The sequence below is a fragment of the Chrysemys picta genome, chromosome 7 (genome assembly GCF_011386835.1).
Source record: "Chrysemys picta bellii isolate R12L10 chromosome 7, ASM1138683v2, whole genome shotgun sequence".
Classification (NCBI taxonomy): Eukaryota; Metazoa; Chordata; order Testudines; family Emydidae; genus Chrysemys; species Chrysemys picta.
Window position 1 is genome coordinate 114,214,497 of NC_088797.1, and position 14,728 is coordinate 114,229,224.

The 14,728-nt window shown below is 40.9% G+C and overlaps 1 protein-coding gene across 4 annotated transcripts in view; it reads right to left on the minus strand.

The window, feature by feature from the left end:
* The window catches only part of SLC18A2 (solute carrier family 18 member A2), a 57,915-nt gene that overhangs the window by 12,059 nt on the left and 31,128 nt on the right, over positions 1–14,728 (minus strand). For all 4 annotated transcript variants that reach the window (XM_005310347.5, XM_008166311.4, XM_042855305.2 and 1 more), the window contains one exon: positions 8,157–8,252. In XM_005310347.5, the coding sequence (XP_005310404.1) occupies positions 8,157–8,252 (96 nt within the window). The remainder of the gene's footprint in view (positions 1–8,156; positions 8,253–14,728) is intronic.

Consider the following 14,728-nt stretch of genomic DNA (forward strand, 5'->3'; position numbering starts at 1 on the left):
TGTACAGCCATAAACAATTGTTATCAGACTGTGTAAAGTGTCCTCGTTTTGTGATTATTGAAGGGATGGATCTGTCTGTTATGGAACATTAAGGCTGCTTAGTGTCTGGCCTTCCTAAGACATTGTTACGAGGATAAAGTTTAAGATGGTTTGGATGCCTAACTGCCTTTTCATACACTAAGATCTTTGAGTTTCTTAGACATGTTTAACATTAACTCTGTATAGTTTTTAACTGTAATGTTCTTGTAAAACTTATATCAGGAATTTGGGGATAAACTGGAAAGAGTCAGAAGACATTTAGGGGGAGATTGACCTGGGCACTTAGGAAGGTGAGTGGATGAGGTGATGGAGGCAAAAAATTGCTTCACCATTGCCTCTTGCAGACCCTCAAAAAACAAAACTAGCAGACCCCATGGAAGGATCAGGAATTACAGCAGTCCTTCAATGCCAGGGAGTGCACTGAAGGGTGCACATTGTCTAAAGGGATGGGGAGGAGGAGGAACCATGGCACAATCCCCTTTCTGATTAGCCAGCGGGGGGGGGGGGGGGGGAGAGAGGGGAGCAGTTTCCCTGTATACCAGAAAGCTCAGGGAGAGAACTGTGCCTCAGCAAAACATAACCTCTCTGCCAAGGCTCCTTCTGGGGCAGCTGAAAAAACAAGAAAAATGTTCCATATTAATCTGTATGACACACTCCTACAGAGCTTGAAACACTGAAAACTTGATGGGATTTTCTTTGCAATATCTTGCCTGTGTTTTATATATATATATATATATATTTCCATATCTCTAGACTTGGAACAAAAAAGGAAAGAAAATAATTCATTGGCTGGAGAGTATAGAAGATGAACATTGCAGATGTATAGTACACTAATTTCATCTGGTAGTTGTTGTTAATAAAATCTATAGCAGTTATTGCCTTGGTAGTTAAACACTTTAAATAAACAAATATAACTTTAAAACACCAGGAGGCACAAAAAGTAAATCAAATAGTAAATGGAAATGAATGTGCCTAGTATTGTCTGAAGGTGACCAGAGTCTGACTCTACTGGACTGTTGAATAGAAAAAGTGCTGAAGGCAAGGGCTCTTAATTGAGACAGCATTCCCATCAAACATGGAGTATTCAAATGTACCTGATTGTATTACAGAGTACAGTAGATTTCCTATCAGAGATAGATTAATCTCAACAGGTGGACTACTACTTTCTATGCTATTTGGAGCTTCCAGATAGACAATCAATACTTGAACTGTATTTGGAAGCAAGCAGAAAGCCAGTATAGGTGCTATGTATTCATGATGGCCCTGTCAAGGCTGATTCCCCACTCTGGAACTTCGAGTGCAGAAGGTGAGGGCCTGCAAGGACTCTAAAAGTTAATACTGGCCACTCCAGGCTTGTATTAAACTCCCAAGATTACAGTTTTTCTCTGACCTTGGCTGGGTAGATGCTGCCACCACCCAAATGTAAAACCCCTGAGAACCCAGGAAGGCACACTTGGGAATTATTTCCTGTGGGGTACCCTCAAGCCCTTTCACCCCCCCTCCCCCCCGGGAAGAGCTGAGAAAGGAAAACAAATAAATCAGCTGTTGCCACCAGCTAATTAAAAACATGTGTACAAATCTCTTAAAACACAAAAATCCAAATCCTGTTCTTAAAAAACAGTAAATTCTATTAAAAACAAAAAGAAAGAAAATACATCTGGATCTTAGGCTTTTACTAGATTAAAAAATCCCATTTACAAAAATTAAACATCAAGAATAACCTTCTTGAGGTCCAGTTTAAAGGTTACAAGCAAAACAAAAGAATTTGGGGTTAGCACAGAGGAGTCCACAAGCCTTGCAAAATAAAAGAAATAAACCTAATCACGTCTTTCTAGACATTTCTGATCTACTTACATATCTGGGTTTCCAAATAAGAAATTTCTAGGTATGATTCTGATTATTTTCATATCTGGCCTTCAGCTTCTCACAACGTAACTGCTGCCCTGTTCCCCTCTTCCCCGGAGAACAACAACAGACACAAAGGGAAAGTTTTTTCCCAATTTTAAAAATTCTAGCCTTCCCATTGGCTCTTTTGGTCAGGTGCCCACTCTCTTCCTTTACCTGTGGACTTTTTTAATCCTTTACAGGTAAAGCAAGTAGAGAACAGCTACTAACAGGGATTTTATAGCTAACTGGCCGTCTGCGTGTCCATAAAAGAGAGGGATACAATAGTGCAGACTGGATGAAAAAGTGTGAATGAAAGTCTGCATCAGATAGAAATGGCTGCAGTCTCTTAGCCATTAAGAGGTGATAATAAGCATCACAGCCACCAGTACTGTCTGGGGCTCAGAGCAGCAAAGAGCCAGTAGGACCCCAAGGCTGCAACTATGTTGGCCAAAGTCAGGTATGTGTTTGTAACACACTGTATAGCCATCACCTTTGACCTATCCCTCTAGATTTGTGTTTCTCAATTGTTGCATGTTGCTTGGTCCTTATTCAAAGTCAAATACCTTTGTGACCCCTCCTTCTATTTTTACTTACTTTTATAATTAATGTATCAATTATAACAGTACCCTATATATAATTTGTGTGTGTGTTTTGAGATGGACAGAGAATACGTGCTGGGCAAGAGTGTGCAGGAAGTGGCAGAGTGAGATTTTTCTTTGCTTTAGATTATAACAACATTTTCAGTGCCTCGCAAACCCCTCGATTTGTATTTTGTGACCCATTGGCTGAGAAACACTTGTTGGCATAGGGAAGTATCTAGAGCAGTATTACTTGCATCTTATCCAGGCTGAGTGATAACCCAGATCATCTTCATCCAGATCCCTATCTCTTTTAGACATTGTGAGACTACAGAACTTGGATTTGAGGAGGAGTATACTGAGATTATATGGGGGGCTAATAATTGAATTATATTGACTATCTATTATTTCTCTCAGGTTTTTGTGTGGTGAAATAGTGTGGGATTTTTTTCCCTGACTACGTTTGTGAAAATATCTGACTAAAACGTAACATTTATTTATCCACCTGCCAGGACATGAGTGTTATTCACAATATTAATCCCTATAGTGATAGTAGCACAATCAGGTCCCACTGTACTAGGCACTGTATTAACGTGCCCCCCCTTACTTCTGGCCATGCTCCCCCACCCTCCCAGAGCCAGGCCGGGAGTGGGGCCACGGCTGGAGGATGCAGACAGGGGTAAGGGGGTCAAGGCTGGAGCTGCAGCTGGTGGTGGGGCTGGGGATAGGAGCAGGGCCGGGAGCAAAGCTGGGGCCAGGGCTGAGACTGAGGGCAGGGACAGAGCTGCAGCTGGTCCGCGGTGGTGGGCCGGCAGCTGGGCCCCCAGCCCCCTGGCTAGATGTGGATCTGCGGCTGAGGACTCGGGGTGGGACCAGGTGCAGGGCTGAGAAACGGGGCCACGGCTGGGGGCAGGGCCGAAGCAGAGCTGGGGATGGGTCAAGTCTGGGCACCATGCCCTCCCTGCCCCCCATGGGGCTGGCCTGGGCCCACAATGCCCCCCCAAAAAATTCATCCATGCCCCCCTAGAACAGTGTGCCTCACAGTCTGGGAACTTCTGGCATAGAAAGACACAGCCCCTCACCCTAAATAACTTACAATGTAAGGGTCTGAACATTCCCTATGCTCCTCTGAAGCCCGGGATTCACCATCCATGTGGAGCCAATTCCAGAACTGGAGCTTAATTTAAGACATACTAGTTACATTTTAAACAAGAAAAGGGAAATAGAGAGGACAAGGCTATTATATTCATGCTGTTACTTAGGCAAACTCGGCATACAACTTCTTGGTTCCGAATCATTCATTTTTAAAATATAAACTAACATAATTTAATGCCAACCGCCCCAACACTGAACTCTCATCGACTGTCACAACATACCTAACATTAATTGTCTGACTCCTTGTAGGTGTCACAGCACAAGGGGACCTTAAGAAAGGACCTAAAGAAGGAAAGTATATTGTACTTATGGATCTGTTCAGGGACAACCTTCCATGTACAACGGGCAATAACAACTTATTAGTATCTTACGCATTCACAGCTATCCCAAGCAAGGGAACTTCCAACATATCCCTTGAAAGGTAATACCACATCCTAATAAACTTCACTATGAAGAAGCTTTTTCTAATATTCAGCCTGAAGTTTCTATTAATTCTGTCTCATTACTCCTACTTATGCCCCCTTGTACAAGGCTTAGTAATTCCTTTCTATCCTTTGTTCTGATATTTTTACATTCTTCAGATATCTGTAGATAGGTGAGGTGAGGGTCCTGGTAACTGTCAAAGGTCACTTAGGAAAGGATAGAAGAATTGAAGCAATTCTATCACTCCTGATTATTCTCTAAGCTCTCTCCCATTTCTTTATATGTTCCTAATAATGAACTAAAAACTGATGGTCTTGTTCCAAATGCAATCTCACCATGGTCACATACTGGCCTATTATTTGATGTCACTGTCAGTATCCAAAAATCATACTGGCCTTTACATATGACCTTCATATAGCAAACTCATATTTCATTGGTCTTTGCTATCACATCTAGGTTTCTCTTGATATTATTGCTCCTCGGGTTTCTTTCTCCCATCTGAATATCTCCTATTTGGATTAGCTTTCTCCAGATATACTCATTGCATTTTTTGTTGTTGCTCCTCCCCCAGGGTGAATCCTCTTTTTTATTTCCTGTCCTTACTTCTAACTTCCACATAGTAGAGGAATGCAGAACTGTTGCTGTGAATTTATTGTTCTGCTTACCTCTTTTGAAACCAAATCAGCAAGTGTATGACTATTCAATGCAGACCATGCCTAGCATTCTAGTCAATCATTTCACAGTCAAATAAATCAGAGTGGTATGTGTTCGAACAATTCCCTTAAAGTACACTACAGCCGCTCCTCTGGAGCCAGCATATATTTTTCTTGCCTATATCATTCTCTTTGGTGTTCATAAACAAAATTTAGGGAAAAAAGAACAGAAGTACTTGTGGCACCTTAGAGACTAACAAATTTATTTGAGCATAAGCTTTCGTGGGCCCACTTCTTCAGATGCATGAAAGCTTATGTTCAAATACATTTGTTAGTCTCTAAGGTGCCACAAGTACTCCTGTTCTTTTTGCGGATACCGACTAACACGGCTGCTACTCTGAAACCTGTCAAAATTTAGGGAGACTTTTTAGCAGCAGCATCGTATGACTAACCCCCCTACACACACATACACAGCTTACAATGAAAAACATGCCATTTTTGTGTATAATAAATGGATGCCATTACCCTAGTCCTGTTGTGAATTTATACATCATTCTTACTATAGGAGAACTGGAAAATTACAAAAAATTTACTGAACTTAGCTAAGACTTGCAGTTAGCTATGTAAGGCAATGGGTAAGCTGTGAAATACTGAATCTCCAGTTTTCCCTTTTCTAAGTTTTATGGAATATAAAACCAACTGATCCAAATCAGGAGTTCTGAAGGAACTGCAAGATCCTACTTCAAACAACTAGACTCTAAATCATATAAAACTCATCATTTTCAAAGTCTCCAGTTCAAGATAGATTTTAAACACTTTCAACTGCTAATGCCATCAAATCAGACAAAGCATGATGGAATCAACTGCTTTTATCATTAGGGGATAAAACTAGTATTAATTAATATGGATAGTCTCCTCCAAACAATCTTTATTCAAACAGGAAGTTCTCAAACCTCATTTCTTTGACATCAATAATATGTTCTGGTTGAGGGAGGCAGATAAACAAGCAGCTTTCCACTAGATGGATTATGTTTTCTTCTGTAAGGGAGGCTTTAAAAATCTCCAGTCTTATACATTAATGCTCTCACATTACAATATAGCACTCTTTATCATGGTTGATAGTTTGGCAATCTTTTAATTATTGATGCCTAATTCCATTCTGGCTTCCTGAGGGTGCTTTTTTTAGAACTAAAGTTTGCATGTCATCTGTGGTGATGACCTACAATAATACAATTATGAGTGAATAATATTGTTTGTAGATAATAGTATTTGGGAGAATTATAACATCCCTTTAATATTATCCTTCAGCTACTGCAATGTGCTCAATGTTAACTATGGTTTAACGAAGTTTGACTAGAAAATTACCTTTTTAATTAAAATGTCACATATTAATACTAAAGAAGAAACACAAAGAATGTTACCATGTGATAACTCAAATACTGTGAAGATACGTACTTTCAACCTCTTAAAATGTTAACTTTATAGGCCAGATTAAGCTGTAAACTCTGACCGCTTTACCCCACTCTGGAGCATCACAAAATAATCTGATTTTACTAGCCCGTTTCCACCTCCAGCTACATGCACATGCTCGCACATTGTTCTACAATATCCCCTGCACACATTCTCTTCCCTCTCCCTGAATAGATCATGAAACAACTCCTGACTTTCAGTGATGTGAAAAGGGAATCTGATTAATCATTTCACCCTTCTCAGACATGCAAACAACTCCATCAGACACAGCATGCACCCCAGAAAGCAAACTAGCCCAGATAAATGAATAGGTAAATCAATCCATATAGCTAATCCCCTCCTAAAATAACTCCAATGAAATTATTTAAATAAAAAAACTTAAAAGAAAAGAAAAAACAATTGTGTAATGAATACATTTGCTGCCATCATATTGTTCGCTCTGCTTGTATGCTCTATCCATTTGTCTGTCTTGTCTGCTTAGACTTTGAGGAAGACTATCTCTTAATCTATGTCTGTATAGTACTAGTTATAATGGGGCCCACCCCACTCTCAGTTTCTATGTAAGCACTAGTGTAATAAACATGATAAATAACACATGGGGATGGGCTGGGATAAAGAAAATGCAAAGGTATTAAAAATAAAACAAGATATTGCCATAAATGCTCATAATGTGCCCTAAACATTGAGGAGTACGAAGGAGTGCTGTGACTGGTATCTTGGCAGAGTCCTCACTACTGAATACTTTGCTTTTTGGTGCAGTCTTGTTCATTCCAAAGGCAAAGAACTTGGGGTGAAATCCTGGCCCCATTGATCTCAATTACACAATTCCCATTGACTCAGTAGGGCCAGGATTTTGCCCTTGCTCTTAAGAAGTATTAGGAGCTCCACAGAGAAGCCCTTTGACAGAGATGATTTAATAGTAATAGAAGAGGATGAAATCCTTCAGACTCAGGGAGATCCTCCCAATCCTCCCTTCAATTTAGTTGCAAAATTTTAACAAGGGCCTAGAGCTCCCTCAGCATTATTGCTGTAAACTGACAGTTCTGGGATGTGTACATACGTGTGTGTACTACATACAGCACAGATACATATGTAGTACCGCCAGTCCCAACCATTAAAAACTATGAATCAAGTGCCCCCCAAACCATCATCTTGGCTTAAATCATGAGACTTTAATAAAAAATAATCTTCGGTTCTTTTTATTTGTCTTCTGGGTTTTGAGCATTTATGGTGCACTCAGGTTACATTTTCATACTTTTCCACAAGAGCCAGAAACTTTATTTTTTAAATGAAATTGAGATTTTTGTATACTCACTGGTCTCCAGGAGCTGGGGCGTCAAGTCAAACATCAAATATTGCAACACTCATACTAAAATCATGATAGCTGGCACGCTGTTCCATCATGCCGATATATACACTTGGAAGGATTAAGTTTTTATCGGTAAGTGTCAATAAACATTGATTTCACCACACAAACTGATGAAAAAATATTTCTGTCGATGATCATTGAAATTTACTTATAGGCAAAGTAAGAAAAATGCTGTTTGATTTAAAGCTGAAACTTCAACGTATGTTGACAGATTGTGTTTTAACTGTTATAACTCTAACTTTTTGATTCTCAATGTCTACTCTCATTAAATAATTCTGACCCTCCGTAATTTCCCACAGTTTAAATGGCTACAAATAAAGAATGCTTCAATAAAAAAATCTATTATCCATTGAAATTATAAAAGAATAAAAACTGAATTCTGCTGTGTGTATATCTCACAAACAACCTCTAGATATGTGTACATTATCACACAATTGAGTATGATGTTGACGAAAAGATGAAAAAAATGATCATCTTGACATCAAAGCACCCAGGGAGACCACTGCTAACAAAACCATAATTGGAACAGCCTCTTGCTACAATATACTGGACTCAAGTAAAATATATTGCACTGTACTTTACCAAGTTGCCATTTTCTTGAACACATGGTCTCCATCATCCAGATAGGCAATGCTGGTTCCAGCATAGCAATAGCCATGTTTGCAAAGCAGATTGATCCTTAAAGAGAGGAGGGGTTGGGGGAAGAAAATGCAGGGATTATATCACTTGAATGTTAACACCAAAAGCTGAACAGAGAAGGGCAGTGTTTATAGAAACAATGTGCTCTTTGTAGCCCTGTTTGTCGTACACCAAATATTGATTAACTTTAAATGGTGGTGGTGGGGGAGGGAATCACTTAAGTCTCCAACTTCTTATTTATTTCAGTTCTCCAAGGAATTGTACAATAAAGGTTAAGCTATTTTCATAATGGGGTTGGGGGAGACAAAGATTTCAGTGAGCTTGGTGACATTTAGAAAGTGCAGTAGGGCTGACTGTTGTACAAATGATAAGTTATAACTATAATCTTTTGTTCTTTACATCTGTTCTCTTGGGGCTAAATCCTAGCCCTATTGTGTACAAGGCATGGCCTCTGACCCCATTCCGGAGGTATCTGAGGATGATTAAGAGGCAGCACTGTGTCCTTCCTGGCTCAGTGGGAGGTCCTCATAATTCTGTCAGCCACAGAGAATCTTAAAGGAGCTGTGTATCCCTTAAAGCAAAAAGGAGCTGTGATCCTGGGGGATGCCCTCTACTCCCGCCAGGATATTGGGGAGGATAGAAAGTTAATCTCCCCTTTCTTCATCAGCATCCTACTCACTTCCAGAAAAGAGAGATGTTTTTATTTATTATTACTTTGTAAAACTTGGGCCCATCTTGGCCCCACTCTCCCACTACAGCAGCTCAGCAGGGGCTGCAGTTAACTTTGTAGATGCAGCACAGTGAAGGAAAAGGTCCAAGATCCATTGATGGCTTCTATAGGAAGCAGGGTGCTCATTATTATGGGTTATCCACACCTCGAGAGGCTCAATGTATCCCAACCAGATGCAAGGATATTTCCTCTCCAACCCAAACATTCCAAGGATGGGTCAGGCCTCTCTGCAAAGCCAACATGGGTGTGCATGTAGATAATACTTAGTCCTACAATGAGTGCAGGGGACTAAACTAGATGACCTCTCGAGGTTCCTTCGAGGTCTGTGATTCTATGAAAGACTAGTGACATGCTTGATTGATAGTAAGAGAAGACCAGAACTTGGCCTCTTATAAAAGTGGAGGACTTGTGGTACCTTAGAGACTAACAAATTTATTAGAGCATAAGCTTTCGTGGGCTACAGCCCACTTCTTCGGATGCATATAGAGTGAAACATATATTAAGGAGATATATATACACACATACAGAGAGCATGAACAGGTGGGAGTTGTCTTATCAACTTTGAGAGGCCAATTAAGTAAGAAAAAAAAAACTTTTGACGTGATAATCAAGATAGCTCAGTACAGACAGTTTGATAAGAAGTGTGAGAATACTTACAAGGGGAGATAGATTCAATGTTTGTAATGGCTCAGCCATTCCCAGTCCTTATTCAATCCTGAGTTGATTGTGTCTAGTTTGCATATCAATTCCAGCTCAGCAGTCTCTCGTTGGAGTCTGTTTTTGAAGTTTTTCTGTTGTAAGATAGCCACCCGCAGGTCTGTCATTGAATGGCCAGATAGGTTAAAATGTTCTCCCACTGGTTTTTGAGTATTATGATTCCTGATGTCAGATTTGTGTCCATTAATTCTTAATGGAAGCTGGAGGCATGTGGGTAAGTGTAGCGGTCAGTAGGTTTCCGGTATAGGGTGGTATTTATGTGACCATCACTTATTAGCACAGTAGTGTCCAGGAAATGGACCGCTTGTGTGGATTGATCTAGGCTGAGGTTGATGGTGGGATGGAAATTATTGAAATCATGGTGGAATTCCTCAAGGGCTTCTTTTCCATGGGTCCAGATGATGAAGATGTCATCAATGTAGCGTAAGTAGAGTAGGGGCGTTAGGGGACGAGAGCTAAGGAAGCATTGTTCTAAGTCAGCCATAAAAATGTTGGCATACTGTGGGGCGGAAACCTACTGACCGCTACACTTACCTACATGCCTCCAGCTTCCATCCAGGACACACCACATGATCCATTGTCTACAGCCAAGCTCTAAGATATAACCGCATTTGCTCCAATCCCTCAGATAGAGACAAGCACCTACAAGATCTCTATCAAGCATTCTTAAAACTACAATACCCACCTGCTGAAGTGAAAAAAACAGATTGACAGAGCCAGACGAGTACCCAGAAGTCACCTCCTACAAGACAGGCCCAACAAAGAAAATAACAGAACACCACTAGCTGTCACCTTCAGCCCCCAACTAAAACCTCTCCAGCGCATCATCAGAGATCTACAGCTATCCTGAAAGACACTCATTTACTCTCACAGATCTTGGGAGACAGACCTGTCCTCGCTTACAGACAACCCCCCAACCTAAAGCAAATACTCACCAGCAACCACACATCACTGAACAAAAACACTGACCCAGGAACCTATCCCTGTAACAAAGCCGAATGCCAACTCTGTCCACATATCTATTCAAGTGACATCATCATAGGGCCTAATCACATCAGCCATACCATCAGAGGCTCGTTCACCTGCACATCTACCAATGTGATATATGCCATCATGTGCCAGCAATGCCCATCTGCCATGTACATTGGCCAAACCGGACAGTCTCTACGCAAAAGAATTAATGGACACAAATCTGACATCAGGAATCATAATACTCAAAAACCAGTGGGAGAACATTTTAACCTATCTGGCCATTCAATGACAGACCTGCGGGTGGCTATCTTACAACAGAAAAACTTCAAAAACAGACTCCAACGAGAGACTGCTGAGCTGGAATTGATATGCAAACTAGACACAATCAACTCAGGATTGAATAAGGACTGGGAATGGCTGAGCCATTACAAACATTGAATCTATCTCCCCTTGTAAGTATTCTCACACTTCTTATCAAACTGTCTGTACTGAGCTACCTTGATTATCATGTCAAAAGTTTTTTTTCTCTTACTTAATTGGCCTCTCAAAGTTGATAAGACAACTCCCACCTGTTCATCCTCTCTGTATGTGTGTATATATATATCTCCTTAATATATGTTTCACTCTATATGCATCCGAAGAAGTGGGCTGTAGCCCACGAAAGCTTATGCTCTAATAAATTTGTTAGTCTCTAAGGTGCCACAAGTACTCCTGTTCTTTTTGCGGATACAGACTAACATGGCTGCTACTCTGAAATTTATAAAAGTGGCACTCCCTGTGGTTTCAAATATTTTGAAGTGTAGCTGTGAATGAACTGGCTGCATTCAGTTTAGTACTGGCAAAAGATGCACCCTTATCAAAAGTATTCTACAGTAATATTATAAAGTGCTGTCATAGCACTGTTCAAGCTACAGTGTTTTTGATCATTACTGTGGAACCCTCTACTATTTTGTATGAGGGCTGGACTTACAGCCTTGGAGATGTAAATCGTCTATGCTCAAAGGAGATCTAGTGCAGGTGGTGGTATTTCAAACATCCCCTCACTGTGTTACAATATGCCTCAGCTAGAGCCAAGTGGAATGTTTTATGAAATTTAACATGCTGTAAATTTACCTGTTGAATTCAAGGAGCCAGAATGACTCATAGTTTCTTTCCAGATTTCCCAGTCACACTTATCTGCATCTTCACCAAATTTTTCCTACTGTATTTTGTTACATGGTTGAAGTCACAAGGTATTTTTTTCTGATTCCCTGACTAGAGGAGCCCATTTGCTCAAGAAAACCCGCACAAGCTGGGGGGTGAAGGGTAAGAGCAGGATAGTGAGAGAGATATATGCTTATCTGCTCATCACAAAGTGAGCTTACACAAAGTTTTAAAGTTTTAAAGCCATTGTTGTAACCAGTACCCTTAAATATGTAATCCTCAAGTCTTTCTTTCTAATACTTACAGTCTTGGACTGGTATTCAGAGACATTCAAGTGTCCCTACGGTAGTTTACCAGTCAATTTTTACCTTTAAAAACTCAAGTCTAATTTGTCTGAGGTCATAGAGAAATTATTTCTCCTGGAAGAAACCTCTCATCACACAGTTCAGCACAAAATGAGCACCACTGTCATTCTTTGTTCAAAAATGCCAAGATGTATTAGACTGCACATCTAAGACCCCTAAGACAAACTTGTAGACTCATTACCCATACATTCCTGGGGCAAGCAACAATGGCTAAAGTAAACTTTCCGCTATATTTTGTGCTCCTGGAACCTTCAAATGTCTATGAGCAGTTCCAGTTAAATACACAAGGATGCCCTGTCCAAAACCAGAAGTCAACTGAGCCTGAAAGAACACCTTAATGCTGGAAAACCACTTCATCTCATACAAAATACAGCTGGAGGAATGAATTCTATTCTATCTTAGAATCAAAGAAGAGATCAAGTAACAAAATTCTTATTCAGGTCTTAATAAACTTACCCAAAAATAGAGTTCGAAAACAGATGTGTATAAAGGAGTTGAGTCCATGTCCCTAACAATACGTGACAGAAAATGTCTCTAGGAGAGGGGTTCTCAAACTTCATTGCACCATGACCCCCTTCCAACAACAAAAATTGCTACACGGGTGCCAGGAGGGGGGTCCAAAGCCTCAGCCCACCCAACTCCTGCCACCCTGGGTGGGGTGGGGGCAAACCCAGAGCCTGACCCCACCGCCCTGGGCAGGGAGCTCAAAGCTGAAGCCCAAGTGCTTCAGCCCCAGTCAAGGAGCCTGTAACCTGAGCCATGCCACCCAGGACTGAAGCCCTTGGGCTTGGGCCCCAGGCGGTGGGGCTCGGACTTCGGCCCCAGGCCCCAGCAAGTCTAAGCCAGTCCTGGCTACCCCATTAAAACAGTTTGAGAACCACTGCTCTAGGGTTTGCCATAACCCAGAACTTATAACAACCTTGTAATTACTTTATGACCGTGGTACTTCATATCTTTGTTACGCAGGTAGCACATATTCCAACACAACAATAGGATCTGAGCCGATATTCTGCAAGGTCTAGTAAAGCCTTATATGCCAACTTACTGGTCCCTCTTTAGGAGGCAGATAATAAACATTTGTCATCAGTATCTCTCTGGAGTAGTGAACTGATCTCTTTCATGAGGTGAGGTGAGATTCATATTTGGACATATGCCACATTCTTCCTGGATTATTTCCTGTTGGCCTTGCAAAGTTCCTGTAGATGATGGGAGAACTTCAAACTGGTACCATTCAGTTGGACCCTGGCTCCTCATGGCTGACAAAATCAAGTAGGGAGGCATTGGGTGTATTATTGGTGGAGACCATTAATGCCCTCCTAAAAGATACTTTCCTCAAATGGAAAATTGTCAGACCCCTGCTCAAGGAACCACATCTTGATGTTAAAATTTTGCTATAATGGTATTTCACTTATTCTGGTTTTGGACCAGGTTATTTAAGGCAACTTGACTTTGTCAAGGCAACTTCATCCACCTGGACTGCTCAGTTTTCTTTGATCCCTTTCAATCAGGTTTTAGATCTGGATACGATATAAGGATTGCACTTCCCAAGTTGGCTGATCTCTTCCAAGCAATGACAAACTCAGACATCCATGGATGTTTCTTTAACATCTGTCAGTAGCCATTGATATAATTGACCAGGTGGTATCTATTTGCTTTTACACACACACACACACACACACACACACACACACACACACACACACACGGCTTTTTCATGATATGACTCCAATTTGTCATCTCTGAATGTGCTATATACTGTCCATGTATGAAAGCTACTGGAGGAAATATTGAGGCAGTTCGACATGCGATCTCACCAGTATTTGGATGAGACACAATTCTATGTCTTTCTTTAAACCCCAATGGTATAGACTGTTCATGCTTTCCTGGTTTGCTGACCAAAATAGGGATTCAAAATAGAATGAGCTCACTGAGGCTTAATCCAGACAAGACGGACATGTAAGCTGAAGAAAGCATCTAAATAGAGTCTGTCCTCATGATTGAGAGGATCTACCCAACTCACATTAATGAGGTGTGCACTCCAGAGGTACTTCTGGGTCCCTGATTGCTTCTGAAGCCCCAGGTGGCTTAGGTAGCCAGAAGTGCCTTTTATCATTTTTATTTGGCATAAAATTGTGACCATTTCTCTCTGTGGGCCCTACCACAGTTATCCGTGCCTTTATGATCTCCAGATTGGACTGTTTTCAGGCATTCTACATGGGACTTGACAATCATTCAAATGCTACTGCCCAGTTGCTTAGCAGAGCTGGCCATAAGGCCCATATTGTACCAATGCTGCAATGATTGTATTGGCATCCTCTTTGCTGTGACATTCATTGGAATGGAAGCACTGAACCCACCAGCAACAAGGAGTGATAACTGAATATACAATATATAAAGGAATAAGTTACAGCAACGGGGCCAAGGAGAAGCTTTCCATGTTTGAGCTTAAGCTCTGTTGGATGTAAACCAGGTCACAAGGAGCACATCTTAGAAATATCAAGAGAGCTTTTCATAGAGCTTCTTGCTACAGATAAGCCAAACTAGTTAGAGAAATATATATACCTTTGATTATAAAGTAGACAATTATG